Source organism: Hypanus sabinus, chromosome 2, assembly GCF_030144855.1.
Source record: "Hypanus sabinus isolate sHypSab1 chromosome 2, sHypSab1.hap1, whole genome shotgun sequence".
Classification (NCBI taxonomy): domain Eukaryota; kingdom Metazoa; phylum Chordata; class Chondrichthyes; order Myliobatiformes; family Dasyatidae; genus Hypanus; species Hypanus sabinus.
Genome location: NC_082707.1, coordinates 163,821,292 through 163,840,478, shown reverse-complemented (window position 1 = coordinate 163,840,478; position 19,187 = coordinate 163,821,292). Strand labels below are relative to the sequence as shown.

At 40.2% G+C, this 19,187-nt stretch overlaps 1 protein-coding gene across 6 annotated transcripts in view; it reads left to right on the top strand.

Annotated features, from left to right (window-relative positions):
- Positions 1-19,187, top strand: part of LOC132386084 (inverted formin-2-like) — a 98,575-nt gene that overhangs the window by 36,476 nt on the left and 42,912 nt on the right. For 4 of the 6 annotated variants that reach the window (XM_059958412.1, XM_059958383.1, XM_059958407.1 and 1 more), the window contains exons 2-3: positions 10,827-11,242; positions 13,622-13,737. In XM_059958412.1, coding sequence (XP_059814395.1) covers positions 10,849-11,242; positions 13,622-13,737 — 510 coding nt within the window. In that variant the 5' untranslated portion in view covers positions 10,827-10,848. Of the gene's footprint in view, positions 1-7,162; positions 7,272-10,826; positions 11,243-13,621; positions 13,738-19,187 lie in introns of all 6 variants that reach the window. The other 2 variants (XM_059958403.1, XM_059958397.1) reach the window with 1 other exon arrangement.

Below are 19,187 nucleotides of genomic sequence, written 5' to 3'. Positions count from 1 at the left end.
CGGTCCCCAATCTCTCCTCTCCATATGAACCCTTCCCTTGATCCAGCTTCTCTGATTGCATTCCAAGTCTTGCTCTGATCTCCTTGCTGCTTTGGATCACAGTCTTCATTCAGCCTTGACCTCCGATTTCTATATTTCTATGTGATTCCCACATCCCTTGGCTCCCTGAGTTAAAAATAAGTTTGATCACATTCTTTAATGCCAATGACTCATTGGGATAGAAAACTCCCAAAAAAGCCCAAAATGCACTATGAATGCATACCAGTCCAAACCAATGACCCTTTATGTTGCATTAATGCTGCCTGGTCCCAAGCAGAGAAAGACAGTATCGATGTGACTAGAGTGTCTGCATATGCTGTTAGCATTTAATATGATGATAAATGGAGAAAAAAATCTTCAGACTTCAAATTAACATTATACAATTTAGCTTTATTTACTTGATCGTCAAATATTGTTCCATTGTTCTTTCATGATAAAGAAAGCTCATCTTCAATCTGGAGGCAAATTGCAGCTGCCACCAATGAAATAGTTCCCCATTATTGTAGATCACTTGTTAAGCATGTTACAGATAAATGCATTATATTATTAGATTGGGCTTTTGTGCATTAACATCCCTATCTGTTCCTTTTATCTACTGGTAAATAGCTCAGATAAAATATTTACCTGTTGCAATGGGAGGAGAATGGTTTGTTAATGATTTATACTGGATTACAAGGAAGGTTGTGTAAAAGGAGGATAATGTGGACATAATTAAACATACACAGATAACATCACCACTCACTGATACAAGTCTTCCATCAACAAGTAAAAGATGAACGAGGATACATGTTTCTAAATCTGCTCAGTCCTATCACAGGTTTGCATGCAGCTGGTATGAATTTAGGAATCCATGTCACATGGACAAGCAAATAAATAGCAGAATCATTTAACAGACCAAAGGATACTTCATAAAGTTCTCATCTTATTAAATTAAACATCTTCACTATTTCAAATAAAATTCAAGATCAAACCTGATTATTTTATTTTAAACCATCTTATGAATAAACTTAGACTATTGTATTAATTCTAGTGTAAACCTAACCAACCAGTTCTCATCTCTGTACATTAATGAATCTGTAAGCATATTCACGATATTAAGAGATGAGAGAAGGCTCTGCAGTTTAATAAGATCATGACTGACCAGCTACTGCATTGCCACTTTCCTTAAACCCTATATCCCTTGGCTTCCTTAATATACAAAAATTATTCCATTTCCTGAAGCTAGGGGAGACAAAAACCAGAAGACATGGGTTAAGGGTGATGGGGGATGTTTAAAGGGAACATTAGAGGGGGCTTCTTCACACAGAGAATGGTGTAAGTGTGGAATGAGCTGCCAGATGAAGTGGTAAATGTGGGCTCATTTTTAACATTTAAGAAAAACTTGGACAGGTACGTGGATGAGAGGGGTATGGAGGGATATAGTCCAGATGCAGGTCAGTGGGACTAGGCAGAAAAATGGTTTGGCACAGCCAAGAAGGGCCAAAAGGCCTGTTTCTGTGCTGTAATGTTCTATGGTTCTATGGTACTTAGTCAAGCATCTAAGCCTCACAGACTCATAGGAAATTAATTCTAAAGATTCATAAGTTTTCAGATGATGTTTATTCCTGAGTCTGTCCTAATGCTAAACTATCAGTTTGAGGCTGTGATACTTGATGCTAGATACCCCACCAGGTAAATAGAAACATAGAAAACCTACAGCACAAAACAGGCCCCTTGGCCCACAAAGCTGTGCCGAACATGTCCTGAACTTAGCAATTATCTAGGGTTACCCATTGCCCCCTATTTTTCTGAGCTTCATGTACCTATCCAGGAGTCTCTTAAAACATCCTATCGTATCCGCCTCCACCACCATTACCGGCAGCCCATTCCACGCACTCACCACTCTCTGAGTAAAAAACTTACCCCTGACATCTCCTCTGTACCTTCTTCCAAGCACCTTCAAACTATGCCCTGTCATGCTAGCCATTTCAGCCCTGGGAAAAAGCCTCTGACTATCCACACGAACAACACCTCTCATCATCTTATACACCTCTATCAGGTCACCTCTCATCCTCCGTCGCTCCAAGGAGAAAAGGCCGAGTTCAGTCAACCTATTCTCATACATAAGGCATGCTCCCCAATCCAGCCAACACCCTTGTAAATTTCCTCTGCATCTTTTCCATAATTTCCACATCCTTCCTTTAGTGAGGCAACCAGAACTGAGCACAGTACTCCAGGTGGAGTCTGACCAGGGTCCTATATAACTGCAACATTACCTCTTGGCACTTAAACTCAATCCCATGATTAATGAAATTCAATGCACCATACGCTTTCTTAACCACAGAGTCAACCTGCACAGTAGCTTTGAGTGTCCTATGGACTCGGACCCCAAGATCCCTCTGATCCTCCACACTGCCAAGAGTCTTACCATTAATACTATATTCTGCCATCATATTTGACCTACCAAAATGAACCACCTCACACTTACCTGGCTTGAACTCCATCTGCCACTTCCCAGCCCAGTTTTGCATCCATCATTGTCCTGCTGTAACCTCTGACAGCCCTCCACACTATCCATAACATCTCTAACCTTTGTGTCATCAGCAGACTTACTAACCCATCCCTCCACTTCCTCATCCAGGTCACTGATAAAAATCACAAAGAGTAAGGGTCCCAGAACAGATCCTTGAGGCACTCCACTGGTGACCGTCCTCCATGCAGAATATGACCTATCTACAACCACTCTGCCTTCTGTGGGCAAGCCAGTTCTGGATCCACAAAGCAGTGTCCCCTTGGATCCCATGCCTCCTTACTTTCTCAATAAGCCTTGCATGGGGTACCTTATCAAATGCCTTGCTGAAATCCATATACACTACATCTACTGCTCTACCTTCATCCATATGTTTAGTTACATTTCAAAAAAAATTCAATCAGGCTCATACGGCACAACCTGCCTTTCACAAAGCCATGCTGACTATTCCTAATCATATTATGCCTCTCCAAATGTTCATAAATCCTGCCTCGCAGGATCTTCTCCATCAACTTAGCAACCACTGAAGTAAGACTCACTGGTCTATAATTTCCTGGGCTATCTCTACTCCCTTTCTTGAATAATTGAACAACATCCACAACCCTCCAATCCTCCAGAACCTCTCCCATCCCCATTGAGCCAGAGGCTCAGCAATCTCCTCCCTTGCCTCCCACAGTAGCCTGGGGTACATCTCGTCCAGCCCGGTGACTTATCCAACTTACAGGGATGCATTATCCCTGTAAAACTTAGAATATTGCATCTTTCAGTAAGACAATCTCATTTTATGTACACCAAAGAATACGGGCTCAATCCATTCCCATTCTTCAAGGAATACATCTGACATCCCAGGAATCAACCTAATGAATTGTCTCAGTGGAGATCCATTTAGTTTCAAAAATGAGACTAATAAATGACAATTCACCAAAATGACCAGCAGAGGAATGCAGCATGAACAAAGTTAGCATCTGCATGGTAATATAGCTCAGTGGATATAATTTAATCCAGGGGTGTCAAACTCATTTTAGGTCACGGGCCGGATTGGGCAAAATGCAGCTTCATGCGGGCCGGATCAGTCGGGCACGTGCGAACGCAGCTTTCATTGCCTCCGTTTTTTCAGCCCGTTCTTATGTGTCTCAGTCTCTGCTATAACTACAAAGTGTTTCACTTCATAAATTCCGTTTCTTATGAAGAAGACTGCTGAGCAAGCATTATTTTTATGATTGGTATTAACTTACAATCATAGGCTTCATATTGCTGGGCCATTAATAATTAAAATAATAGATCTATCTAAAATGATCTCGCGGGCCGGATATAATTGTACGCCGGGCCGTATATGGCCCGCGGGCTTTGAGTTTGACACCTATGATTTAATCGATTCACACTTCGGCCTTGATAGTTGCCTATTGGGAGAAGACAAAGAATGCAACAAGGTCATGCAGAGCTCAATGCTTCTGATGGTTTCTTGACAACAAGAAAAACAGACCAAGTACTAGAAGCAGACAGAAGTTGAGATTAGATGTGTGCAGAGAGATAAAAAAACAGGTTATTGTTAACATCTGGGCAGTTGAGCCACAGGTAGGAGCAAATCTGGTGTCAGGAGTCCTCCAGCAGAGTTCCTTGGGAAATACCCCACAGTCCACAGGATCAACAAATAAAGCAGGAGAGAGTATCACCCATTTGGGCATTGAGGGAATGTAATGATCCATTAGGAAAAGAAAGGACTGACTCGCCCGTCAACCAGGGAAGAGAGCTTTAAGTACTTTGAACGTGAGAAAGACTTCATGTCAATTGTTGTTCTCTTAGAGCAACCAAGCACTACCAAGCACACTACTCTCATAAACCACCAATATGATATTGTGTTTGGTGTGCTGCAAGGATCAAGTCTTGGTGCATTGTTGTTCTCATTCTACATGCTCTCATGAGGTCAGAGTATTTCAAAACACAATGACTTGCCACAGCTAGGCAGACAACACACACTGTACTTGTGTATCACTCAAGATGACCCTAAGGCTCTAAACAATCTGGTCTGGTGTCTTACCAGCATTACAGAATTGAAGAGTTCAAATCTCCTTAAATTAAATAAGGAAAAAAAGATTTGGGTAATTGGTAGCAATAAAAAAGTATGTATCTTAGAAATAAACTTGATCATCAGGCCTGAAGTAAAGATTGAGGAGTAATTATTCACTGTGAGCTAAATTTCGAATTATATATTAACCATATTACAAAGACTGTGTTCTTTTATTTAAGGAGCATTGCAAGAGTTCAATTTCTTACAACATCTCAAGATGCAAAAACATTGATACACTCTTGTTTTTAGCTGATTAGACTACCGTAATGCACTCTGCTCAGGACTGCACAAGATAGATATAAATCGGCTGCCACTTGTTCTAAATGCAGCAGCAAGAATCTTAACCAAAAAAAATATAGAAAATTTGAGCAAATTTCACCAGTTTTGGCATTACTACACTGGCTGCCTGTGTGCTTTAGGATCAATTTTAAAATACTCTTATTGTCCCTGAACTCCTATAGCTCCTTTGAATATTTTGGAGTGTCTGCCTCCATACATTGTTAATCATAATCTTACATCCACAGAATTAGCTTAGTACAAGACATACCGGAACTGGTGATGCGGCCTTTTGCTCTTTTGCACCTAAAGTCTGGGATATTCTACCAAATGAGAAATGCCAGGCTAGTGGAACGTTTCAAAACACTTCTAGAAACATACTTCAAAAAAAAATTGGCCTACTTGACTCCTGTTGATGTTGATTACATTTATATAATTTGGTATATTTGATATAATGTTTGTCTTTATTTATGATTTTAAATTTTTATGAGCATATTGACTTATTTTTACAAAATATGTAAAGTAATGTGAGCCTGCATCTTAATGCGTGAATGATGCAATATAAATTTATAAATACAACTTGAACGTCCAGGAGGGACAGAAGAGATTCAGGAGAAACACACAAAATGCTGGAGGAACAGTGGGTCGGGCAGCGGCTGTGGAAGGAAATTACTGTCAACATCCTTCATCAGGACGGGAAAGGAAGGGGCAGAAGCCAGATTAATAAATGGGGGGGGGGGTGCAGGGGAGGAGTACAAACCGGCAGATGAGGGAGGATGAAAGGGAATATATGAGAAAGGGTAAGAGGGTCACGAGATTGAGAGAAAACAAGTGGGGGGGGGGGAGTGAGGGAGAGCTTACCAGAAGCTAGAGAGTTCAATACCATTTTTTTGTTTGTTGGCATGCAAATTCCTATTTGTCAAGTCTTAGCTTTGATACATCTGATGTAAGTGACCACATTTTGTAAAGGCCATTGAGTATTACACAAATCATTCACCTTCATCCACACATGCCCAGGTATTTGTGATTCAATCACACCAACTTCCACCCTTCCCCATCCAACCCTCTGCACCCACTCTTAAGAAAGGAAACTTCTTAACATTCTAATTGTGATCAAATCTGCAAAGCTATATAAATGGTTTGAAGTATTACCTACAATGGCTGCTGGAATTATATCATGTCATAAATGCTTTCCTGTTAAAAAATTACATAACATTTCATAAAACCCTTCCTCCACCGTCAACTCTGCTCTCAAACGCATCTCTCCTATTTCACGCACATCTTCTCTCACCCCATCCTCCCGCCACCTCACTAAGGACAGGGTTCTCCTTGTCCTCACCTACCATCCCACCAGCCTCCAGGTCCAACAAATAACTCTCTGTACCCTCGGCCACCTCCAATGGGATCCCACTACCAAGCACACTACCAACTTTCTCTTCCCCCCCCCCCCCCCCCCCCGCAGGGATCGCTCCCTATGTGACTCCTTTGTCCATTTGTTCCACCCCATCCCTTCCCACTGATCTCCCTCCTGGCACTTATCCTTGTAAGCGGAACAAGTGCTACACCTGCCCTTACACTTCCTCCCTCACCACCATTCAGGGCCCCAGACAGTCCTTCCAGGTGAGGCGACACTTCACCTGTGAGTCAGCTGGTGTGGTATACTGTGTCCGGTGCTCCCGGTGTGGCCTTTTATATATTGGTGAGACCCGACACAGACTGGGAGACCGTTTTGCCAAACACCTCCGCTCAGTCTGCCAGAGAAAGCAGGATCTCCCAGTGGCCACACATTTTAATTCCACATCCCATTCCCATTCTGATATGTCTATCCATGGCCTCCTCTACTGTCAAGATGAATCCACACTCAGGTTGGAGGAACAACACCTTATATTCCATCTGGGTAGACTCCAACCTGATGGTATGAACATTGATTTCTGTAACTTCTGTTAATGCCCCTCCTCCCCTTCTTATCCCATTCCTTATTTATTTATTTGTTTGTTTATTATTTTTTCCCTGTTTTTCTTTTCCCTCTTTCTCTCTCTGCCCCTCTCACAATCACTCCTTGCCTGCTCTCCATCTCCCTCTGGTGCTCCCCTCCCCCTTTCTTTCGCCCTAGGCCTCCCGTCCCATGATCCTTTCCCTTCTCCAGCACTGTATCCCTTTTGCCAATCAACTTTCCAGCACTTAGCTTTATCCCTCCCCATCTTCTCTTATCATATTGGATTTTCCCCTCCCCCTCCCACTTTCAAATCTCTTACTATCTTTTCTTTCAGTTAGTCCTGACGAAGTCAGCCCGTCGACTGTACCTCTTCCTATAGATGCTGCCTGGCCTGCTGCGTTCCACCAGCATTTTGTGTGTGTTGCTTGATAACATTTCATGAGGTAGGTTTAATAATGGATTGAATTTAGCTCCTGTACACATGAGAAGAGCTCCATTGCTGTATTTCTAACCTGAACTCCCTTTAACATCCCACTGAGAGCTTAGACATGTTGAATTGAACGTGCAGTCCCTGAAATTTACTTCCTGGCTCCACAATTTTGCTGCACTATGAATTCTAGCCTTGGCAGACACACCCTTGCTCATGCATGAGCAAAAAAAAACAGGACTCAGCAATTCATTCCAAGCTTAAAGAGCAGGAAACTGGGAAATTAAACAGTGAAGGAACTACATTTTGATTCAGTGAAATAACCATTTCCTGAGTTAGAAAACTGATTTTTAGATGAATGGAATTACAGCCAAGTGTTGTACTCATATTCTACCCAAGAGCTTTGGTGAGATACAAAGGAGTAGAGCAAATGGGTGCAGTACAACCAGTACATCCACTTGTGTGAGGAACCGTGACAGTGTAAAGAGCCATCTGTAATTCACCATTACAATGAACAAATTTGTTTTCAGAATTCCATTTTTACTGAATTCTAGACCAGTCTTACCTTTATTTGTAATTATTTATCTTAAAAGGCCCAAATGTGGGGAAATTCATTAGTCAACAATGATCTATAGAAGCTTCTTAACACTTTGGGTGAGATTTATATTTAAAGATGTCCTGGAGTTACAGACAGTTAGATCACTTGTAAATGCAGTGGAGGGAGAATCCGCTGCTCATTGGCAGGGAACACCCACCCCCACCATCACATTAACCCACATAACAATTGCAACACTCTCAACATTGAGTAATAATATGTTGTGTTGCTGTGGGTGACCTTCCTCTAGCATGTCTGACTTCAGTTATCAACAGCTCAGTCTTTCTCTGAGCTCATACTTTGACCTCTGATTAATCAGAGAAACAGTTAGAGACTAAAATAATAGATAGGGATGGGGGTAAGGGGGTTCAGGGGTATCCCTTACCCCCATCCCTATCTATTATTTTAGTCTAGTTCTCTTTCTCTCTGTCTTTTTCCCCCTCTCACTATTATCTCCCCCCAGCCCTACCATTCTTTCTCTTTTATTTCCCATAATTCTCCACCTTCCCCCGGCCCATTTCCCGCCAGCCTATCACTTCCTAGCTCTCTACTTTATCCCTCCCCCCACTTCTTATGCCCCCTCGACCATCGCATGTTACTTCACCCCTGATGAAGGGTTTCTGCCCGAAATGTCGTCACTACCTCCTCCCATAGATGCTGTCTGGCCTGCTGAGTTCTGCCAGCATTTTGTGTTTTTACTTATCTCCAGCATCTGCAGATTCACTCATGTTACATTAATTCAACATTGTTTTTATCTTCCCCATTTTTTGCTCAGCTCCTTTCAGATTCTATCACTCACATATACACTAATGACCACTTGACCAAAAAGATGTTGGGGGGTGGGATAAACTGGAGTACCTGGAGAAAACACACAGTCACAGGGAGAACATGGAAACTCCCCATAAGCAGCACCCAAGGCCAGGATCGCACCCAGATCTCTGGTGCAACAAGGCAACAGCTCTGTTAGTTGCACCGCTGTGCCACCTAATTCACCAATTTACTCTCTGTCAGCCAAAGCAGAATTACATGAAGGACATTCCTCTCATCTCCCATTTTTCTTTGAAACAGGGTGTTATGACCATTAAAATTCCATGGTGAAAATTAGCTAAACACAATTTGAGCTCTTGAACAGAAGAGATTCTGCTGGAAATCTGGAGCAACACACACAAAATGCTGGAGGAACTCAGCAGGCCAATCAGCATCTATGGAAATGAATAAACAGTTAATGTTTTGGGCTGAGGCCCTTCATCAGGACTGGAAAGGTCAGAATAAGAAAGTGGGAGGAGGGGACAGAGCCCAAGCTACTAGGTGATAGGGGATGGGGGAGGGGTGATGAAGTAAGAAGCTGGGAGGTGATAGGTGGAAAAGGTAAAGGGCTGAAGAAGGAGGAATGAGATAGGAGAGGAGAGTGGACCATGGGAGAAAGGGAAGGAGAGGGAGCAACAGAGGCTGGTGATAAACAGCTGAGGAGAAGAGAACAGGTAAGTGAAGAGAGCCAGAGTGGGGAATTCAAGAAGGGAGAAGGGGGAAGGGGGATTGAATTACTGGACAATTGGACATTAGAGAAATTGATGTTCATGTCAGCTAACCAGACAGAATATGAGGTGTTGCTCCTCTAACCCGAGCTCTCAAATCTGATTTTATGTGAGCTCTGCTGATATTCCATAATAATGTCACTTTGAAAATAAAATCTGATTGTGTTTGAGCAAAATAGGATTAGTGCAGTCTTATTTTAAATGGGCACCTAATGGTGTGCACAGTCTGCACAAAGGGCCGATTTCCATGCTGCATGATAACTCAACTCCAAAATATTTTTATTATATATTTTCCGAGGTACAAGCACAGAATAAGCTCTTCCGGCCCTTTGAGCCATGCTGCCCAGTAATCCCCCAATTTAATCACAGGACAATTTACCCGGAGAAAACCGTGCGGTGATGGGAAGGACATACAGTACTACTCATTCCAGGCAGTGGTGGGAATTGAACCCAGGTCACCTGTACTCTAAAGCGTTGTGCTAACCACTGTGCTGCCCCAAAATCTGTATAATAATAATAATTAATAATAGAGTAGAACCAGAGGTCATCATCCTGAAAATAAGAAACAAGCTTTTCTGGAGAAACAAAAAATTAGGCAACATTGATATTGCAAAAGACGACAAGAGGTTTACAATTCTCTTCCAGAACTGTTGAGTACCATTCCCTCTGTTTCTCCCCTCCTCCCACCACTTTTTTGTTTTTCTCCCATTCTGGTTATCCTCTTACCCCCTCTCTGCTTCTACCCCTCCCTTATGCCTTGCCCATCACTTCTATTTGGTTCCCCACCTCTTTCCCTATATTCATTCCATGGTCTAGTGTCCTTTTCTTAGATTCCTCTTCAGCTGTTTACTTCTACCTATCGTCACCCAGCTTCTTATATCATTCCCCTCTCTTACCATCTGGTCTTATCACCAGCCAGCTTGTACTTCTCCCTCCTCCCTCCAGTTCCTGCCTCCTTTCTTTCCAGTCTTGATGAAGGGTCTCAGCCCAAAACATCAACTTTATTCACCATCCGTTCCCCCCCACCCCCCTTAGATGCTGCCTGACGTGGTGAGTTCCTCTAGCATTTTGTGTCCAGCATCTGCAGAATATCATGCATCTCTGTTGATCATTAATCTGTCACGGCTATATTATGTTCAGCAAAGTTATTAAGGAATATGGAAAAAGACCGGGTATATAGGTTGAGATCGATAATCAACCTTGCTCTCACTGGAGAAAATTGTTGTGCTAAATAGCCCAGCTATAATGCATGTCCCTGTGCTGATCTTGTATTAACTTGCACGCCCCAGGATGAAGAAACAGAGCATTTTAAAGATTCAACTTACAACTGGAATGTTCTTTTGCTGCTGGTGCTGACTTGTTTTGAGATGCCTTATGGCTCTTGGATTTAATTACTTTTCAAAGCGTTATTTTAACAAATTCTTTGCCTTCCGTTTCACAGGTGAACCAAAGGCAGAATTAATATGGCTGCCAAGCAGGAAAGTAAGCCGAAGAAATGGGCTCTTGTAAAGGAAAAGGTCACAGTGCCAGACATAGACAATACCGAGGCCAACCTGGAAAATGCTGAGCCCGAGCTCTGTATCCGTTTGCTTCAGACCCCAACTGTTATAAATTACTCAGGACTGAAGAAGCGACTGGAGAACAGCAACAATGCCTGGATGTTACAATTCCTGGAGCTCGGTGGCCTTGATTTACTGCTGGAAGCACTGGACAGATTGTCCGGCAGAGGAGTGACAAAGATAACCGATGCCCTCTTGCAGCTCACCTGTGTGAAGTGCGTACGGGCTGTGATGAACTCTTCAAAAGGCATCGACTACATTATAAATAATTCAGGCTATGTCCGAAAACTTTCCCAAGGTATGGAATAAACATCTCAGTGGAGCTTTAATGTTTCAACTATTTTTGTGTCAGGTTTGTCCTTAACAACCAATACATCTCACAAGAAATGGAAACAAAATTAACATAAGTAATCAAGGATGTTCTGTAAAAAATCATTTTCAGGTTCATGCAATGGATTATAAAATCTGCAGCGCAGTAAAAAGCTATCCATAATTTTAAAAATCAATTTTGTTTACAATTGACCAAAATTGAAATAAAAGTTAACGCATATTATATCGCCCATAATTTATAGCCAATGGTAAAGCAATAGTTCTTTCCATCGTCCTCAAAGCACATTACCCAGAACGATCTAGCTATCTTTTACCCATGCCTTCTTTAATCAGTCTGACACCATGAACACAGGCCACCAAGATATCATCATCTGACTCTGCAGCCAATGACATTAAAGATTTCGAGGTCACCATACACCAGGAAGCAGGAGGCATAATCCTCAAATTAATTTTATAAATACGACCAAATTAAAGATCGAAACACATGCATGATTTAAAAGCTGAAATATCATGCACTTAAAATAAAACTCATTAAAATGCTTTAAGTATAAAAATTACAATGTGCATACATAAAATTAGATTTTTATAAGGGAAGACAGTTTGCTAAGTAGAGACATACTGAAGCAATTATTTAATTTTTAGCTCTGCAAACTGAAATCGTAGTTTTGTTCACTTTAAGCAAATACTTGCACAAATAATTCAGAATTCTGTTTTGTAACTAAAAGAATTAGCTTTTATTCCAGCTAAGAGGCTACTTCATTCTCCGTTGTACTGTATACATCGAGGACTCTGCATCAGCAACATTCAAGGAAGTACTTCCTTCACATTTCTTCAAAACTACAGCTCTTTTGTTTATAATAATGATAAATATTGCTTTGCAAGAGAAAAATAAGTTTGCAAAGAACCACCCAACAAAAATGAAAAGGAATGCTCCTTTCATCAGGTAGCACAGACTGTACAATACATGGAACACACTGCCAGAGGTAGTGGTAGAGATGGAGACATTAGGGACATTTAAGAGACTCTTGCATAGGCACGTCGATGAAAGAAAAGTGGAGGACTATGTGGGAGGGAATGGTTAGATTGATCTTGCAGTAACATCATGGGCTGAAGGGCCTGTACTGTGCTGTACTGTTTTATGATCTATGTTAACATGGCCACATATTTCAGAATGGAACCAGCATTAAATATGGAAACAATGCCTCTGAATTTAAAGCAGTTCCCTGAATCAGCAATTAGCAAACTAACATCAGCATTCTCTCCCTAAGTAAAACCCCCAGTTCCAAGGCCCCATTAATTGTCAGCAGCTTCTGTTAATTGCACACATACCAGAGTCCCAAAACAGATGCTCTATCATGGGAAGAAAAAGATTCAAGGATATGCTCAAAGAGCTGGAGTCTGCAGTTCCTATATTGGCCTCATGAGCCGCCTCACTATAGACAATGCTGGAACATCTGCAGCATTTTGGGGCAAAAAAAAACTGCAAGGGGACCACAACCTTCTGGGTGAGGAAATTATTCCTGATCTTAATCCTTGTACTGAGGCAACACCAATTGTTTTCCATAAAGGGTAACAATCTCTGAATGACAAGGATGTAGTACTCACTGGCATGGATTTCCCATTCCAAATTCTAGCTACAGATGGATCTAAACTAACTGGCATCTAGCGGAGTGAGAACTACTCTGAAGGATTCTCAGAGCCATTCATGAAGACTGATTTTTAAACCAACTTTATGAAACTCCTGCAGCATGAATTTACAAAAGCTAAAATAGCTTTTATTTTAAATTCAGTTTCATTCAGTTATTTTACAGGAAGCACCGCACAGAAAATTGTTTTTCAGGGCCAGAGAGGTTGTTCAGCAAAATAAATAGTCTTCATACTTTGTGGAAAAAAATCAGTACATCTTATTAATCAGTACATCGTTACATTAGTAAATCAGTACATCAGCACTACTCAGCAAGAAGGCTGAGTATTTATAATGAGAATATTAGCAATATTTTCTGCTTTCCCTCTAAAAGACTTCACTGGCTCACCATGTGATGGAGAGGTTATCAGTGAGTAGCAATGCTTGAATTTTTCTGCGTTTAATACATGTGAAGACTTAGAGGTTTCTGTCTGTTTTATGATGCAGCAATGGCAAAAGGTGACAGTTTTGTTGTTATTAGACCACAAAGTCTGGGCTATTCAATTCTGATCAAATTTAGTTTAATGGTTAGTATGAGATTTGTATTTAAGATGTTGCAAAAAAAAAGCAAGAACAAGCATATTTGTAACTACAAGGTTTTGCTGTCTCAGGTAAAATTTTGCTTTCATCTAAAATAACAATCCTAAAAATGTTGATTTGCAGCTTTGGATACAGCTAACATCACAGTAAAGAAACAAGTCTTCGAGCTGTTAGCAGCACTATCTATCTACTCCCCAGAAGGCCACAGCCTGGCTTTAGATGCATTGGAAAACTACAAGGCAAGTGTAAATCCACTGTTCAAAATAGATTTGCTTGTTTGATGAAATGTGCATGCTATCAATCACTGCATTTTCACATGACAATCCTGCTGAAGCACCGGACTTCCTTTGACAAGATCGAAAAAAAACATTTTATATTCCTAGGACTAAGACCCACAAGACTCCGAGAGAAAAAAGAATCACAGTTAAATACATAGATTACTGCTCAGATAAAGATACAATACATCTGGTTCCATTGTTCACTTGTGCAAGGGGTGTAAGATTTTGCCACTAAATCATAAAATACTGAAGTTTAGCAGATTAGGCCATATCTGTGTGGTGAGAAATAGGTCAATCATCTTCATCTTTTCAATCAAATGAAAAGTGAAGAATAGGGAAAAAGTTTTAAGTTAAGTAGGAAGGGGACAAAGGGATTCTCTGTGAGAGGCTGGAGAGCAGATTGTTCTGGTGACACGATTGCTTTCTGTGACATCTGGTTACTCACAGCCGCCCTGTCCAAAAGTGTGTAACTTGAGGGAGGTACATGGTGACCATCAGAGAGCAACAAAAACAACCTGTGCTGGGTCTATGAGATACACAATACAGTAGCTACTGAAAATCTTGAACAAAAGAGAATGATGGAAAGACCTTATTGATTTGAGACTGGCCTGCTCTGACACAATACGAGCTAGATAGAGTCAATGCAAACAGCCTTTTTCCTGGAGTTAGGGAATTAAGAACTAGAGGTTAAGGAGGAGGAGATTTAATAGGAACCTGATGGACAATTTTAAACCCCACCCCACCTCCACACACACAGAGGGTGATCTACATATGCATTTTGATTTCAACATTGACATGATGCATTCAGAAAGCTGAAACAGGAGGGGAGGGACGATATGTCAGGTGAAGGTGCCGGAAATAATGGAGAACAATTTATAGAGCAAGAAGATTGGTAAGGTGGAAAATGAGAGCATGGGAAACTCCAGACACAGGATGAGAAAGAGGAAATATGGCAGAGTGTTCTGTCAGTTATGGGAGAGGGGAGAGGCCATTGCCAAGGAAAAAGGATGGTATCTCAGAGGTGATGCATATAATCATCAGCGCAAATGCAACAGAGCTACAGAATCTGGGTAAATGGAGTGGAGGCCTTAGAAGATGCAATATGGAGGAGGAGTCATCAAGCTAACAGTAAGAGCCTGGATTAGTAATTTATCACTAACCTCATTTTTGGTAATAGAGATAGACATGTCAAGAAAGAGAAGGCAGAAGACAGACATGGGACATATGAAGCCCTTGAAGGCAATAAAGAAAGTGAGAATTCTGAATGAGTGCAGGAACTGATTAAGTGTCTGTGTACTGAAGTGAAAGCTCTGTCATCATCCAAGAGTGGAAAGGTAGTGCAGTGTGTTTAGACATCCATAATGAGAAATTATCTGTTAGGACCAGCAAATCCTGAATCTGGCTCAGGGCAATAGAAGTGTCACATGGCAAAGGAAGAAAAAAAAAGACGTAAAATAGGAAGAAACAAGTCCAATGGGGCAAGAATATTACAAACATGTTGGTGAGACGACATTTGAAATATTGTGTTCAGTTTTAGTCGCCATACTATCAGGTTTAAGAGGGAAAGAGCACAGAAAAGATTTCAGAGGATGTTGCCAGGACTTAAGGGACTGAGTTAGAGAGAAAGGTTGAGCAGGCTATGACTTTATTCATTGGAGCATAGGGGAATGAGGGGTTATCGTGTTCAATTGTACAAATCATGGGGGGAGCATAGGTAGCTATTTTTTTCCTTAGAGTTGGCAAATCAAGAACTAAAGGTAAGAGGGAAGATATAACAGGAGCTTGAGTCTTCCATCCAGATGGTGATCTGTATATGTACTGAGGGGCCAGAGGGAGTGATTGAAGCAGGTACATTAACATAAATGTTTTGGAAATCTTTATTTTCTACAATCTCTAAAGCTTTGAAAATTAATTTACAACCTAATAGACTAACTGTTCTATTTGGAATAGTCACACATCATATTCAGGGTATTTCATCTTCAGATCAACTTGTAAATGCATTTGTTACATTGTTGGCAAGAAGGGCTATTTTATTAAAATGGAAAGATGTCACTTCCGCTACATTAATTGAATGGTTTTCTCAAGTAATGTTATGTCTCAGCTTGGAAAAAATTAGAAGCAGAACTTTTGAACCTCTGATTGATTTTGAGAGAAGATGGGGTTCTTTTGCCAAATATTAGCATTTAATTTGAATTATTCTATATGGTTTCCTTCCAATTTTATTATCTTTTGTTTTTTAAATGTGCATTAGTGGTTGATGACTTTTTTTCTATATATCTAGATGATGGTTAAACGTATTGCTTCTGGGGGTTGATTCCTAATGGGTTTTTTTGGTAGTTGATGGGGTTCTTTTTTTTCCCCCCCTTTTTTCAAAATTTTTTTTAAAAAGAACATAAATGTGCAGTGACTATCTGGGAGACAAAGACCTAATGTTTAGTGGTGGGATCATACTCCAGAGGGAAGTAGGAGAAGGCATCTTGACATTCAAATTCTGTGAGGTAAAGTCCAGTTCACCAAAACACAGCAGCTTTACCATTGTCACCAGGTTTGATGAAAATAGTGAGATTAGTCACTAGTGACAGAGGGCTACAAGTACAGATATGAGTTGGTTAAAGCAAGTAAGGGCAAGGCAAACATTAAGAAAGTGAATATAGTAAAGAAGTTGGAAAATTTTGGAAGATTTTGTCCTTTTAATATCAGAACAAAAGCTCAGTGGGACTACCAATTGAGTACTGTAACTTTAATGAACTAAAAGCAAGGTGCCAATTTTTAAACAAGATTGTTTGGCAGTTAACAACATCAAAAGGTTATATGTAATGATCCCAATATTAGATTCAAAGGCTCAGAAGTTAACAGATATACTGGATTTCTTCAACTATTATACCCTAAATAGTATAATTTAGGGTATACTATAAATATTTATATAGGGTAAATATAATGCCTATATATTATGCCTATATATTATAATATATATTATTTATAATACTAATGATACTAACTATTATTATATAATTGTAATGCCTAAATTATAGGCATTATTTATGACAAATAAATAATTTGTCATGCCTAAACTGTCTTAATTCTTCTTTCCAATAAGCTCACGGGTTATCATACAGTAAGTTACTCTTTCATGAGCTTACAAACATAGCATAGACTTGTAGCTTAGTTATGCATCCGAAGTGGTTACAGAGGAACAGTACACATCCAATGAAGTTAAACCAGATGTATCTTCCCTTTATAATTCTTCCTCTTTAAATATATCTTCCTGTGCATTCAATGGAAGTTTCAATTCCACAATTTAAATCCTTCGTTTATAAACTGCATCCATTCACACTGTATAGTGTAATATTGTTGCATATTTATAGTGTGAAATGTAAAATAGAAGAGAGAATCTTAAATTGTTTTGATAAATATGTTCTAAAAAAACTGAAACATTTTTCTGTACAATTATTCTATTTTTACCAATTCAAATAATTGATTATGCAAACTATTGTAGTATTAACTTACGGACTGCAATCTCTCTTCTGCTTCAACTCATCTAATCCTATTTACATTTCTTCAAGGAGACAAGCTAATGAACACAGCTTTACCTCTCTCACCTAGACAGCACCCCACCACATGGGTCATTAAGTCTCTGGTGGTTTCCACCTACCAGAAAAGTCCTTCCTTACCTCCATCTCTCCCCTTTGCCAGCAGTTTGTTTGATTTCTAACTTTTTAGTTCAGATGCAAGGCCTTCAAGCAAACAAACTTAGATTCTTGTTTCATACTTTCTGTCTAATCTACTATTTTGAGCATTTTACAATTCAAATTCACAATACACTATTACACTAGAAATAGTACAATAATACTAGAAAAGCAACTTTCCCCAAAACGGACAGATGTTTAATGTCATAGCCTGGAAACAAGCCATTCAGCCCAACTGATCCATGCAAGATGCCCCGTCGAAGCTGGTCCCATTTGCTAGCATTTGGCTCATAAGCTTCTAAACATCTCCAATCCATGTAGCTGTCCAACAGACTTTAAAAGAAAAATTACTGTACCTTCCTCAAACACTTCCTCTGGCAGCTCATTCCATATAGATATCAGCCCTGCTTATAAAACTGGTGTCCCTCAAGTTCTTGTTCAATCTTTCCCCTCTGAGCTTAACCTTGTGCTTTCCAGTCTTGGTCAACCAACCCTGGGAAAAAGATGAAGTGCATTCACCCTGTCTATAGCCCTCAGGATTTTTCAGACACCTGTAAGATCACCTACATACCATGAAATATAGACCTAGCCTTTCCATGATCCCCCGTAACCTAGTCCATCAAGTCCTGGAAATGTTTTTTTATTCAATGAAAGTTCTGAATTCATATTTGTTAAATTCAAAGGAGTTTCTTCTAAGTAAATTTGTCTTTACCAGATACTGTGCTCAGTACTCAAGAGTTCCCTGGATAGGTTTCATATCTCAAGAGTTGCCACTCAGAAAAAAATTGCTTACTGAAAAACTATGTCCTTTTACAGTAACCTCAAAAGAGCCAGTTGGTAATCTTCCTCATTCCCACAATAAACAGTGCATTCAAATCATTCATTTCCCTCCTTTATATTCACAGTCATCACCATGACCTTGTGATCTCATGTGATCAAGTTATTCCCAAAGCTGTGACAGAAGAAAAGAACTGACACAATTACTTAGGTTAGGGAATTTAAGACACCAGCAGTTTATGCTTTGGCTTTACATTTGCTCTACTATTTCTGTTGCTTGGTCTAAAATCCATTCTTCCATTTACTTCTTGCATAACTGCTCCTTCAGTCGATCCATATAGAGCACAAATGTATACGTTCCTTCTGTGAAACCATTCTCCATTCCATGATCATCCCAGAGGACAAAGACAAGCTCTTACCCCCAGAACAATTGTTTCTTTCTCACCATTTTCACACTTTGACAACAAACACAAGGACCTCTTTACATTTAACTTTCATGGAATTCAGCTATCTCTGTCACTTCCAACTATCCCAAGTCAAACTTCCCTTCCAGTGCTCAATCCTGTATCCACATCTTTCTTTCGTAGAATAGCATAGCTCAAGAACAGGCCATCCAGTCTCCAATGTTGTGTCAAACTAATTAAACTAGTAATTAAATGTCCAATAACACTAACCTCTTCTGCATGCATAATCTCCATATCTTTCCATTCTCTGTCAATTTAAAGCCTCTTGAATGCTTCCATCATTATTTCCCACATTACTGGCAACACAATCCAGGCACCCAACACAAAAAATCTTGTCCTGCATAGCTCCTTTGAATTTACCCCCTCTTACCTTAAATACCCTGTAATATTAGATATTTTGACCCTGCGAAAAATTTACCTACTGTCTTCCCTATCTGCCTCGCATATCTTATAGACTCTCAGGTCTCATCGCAGCTTTCACCAG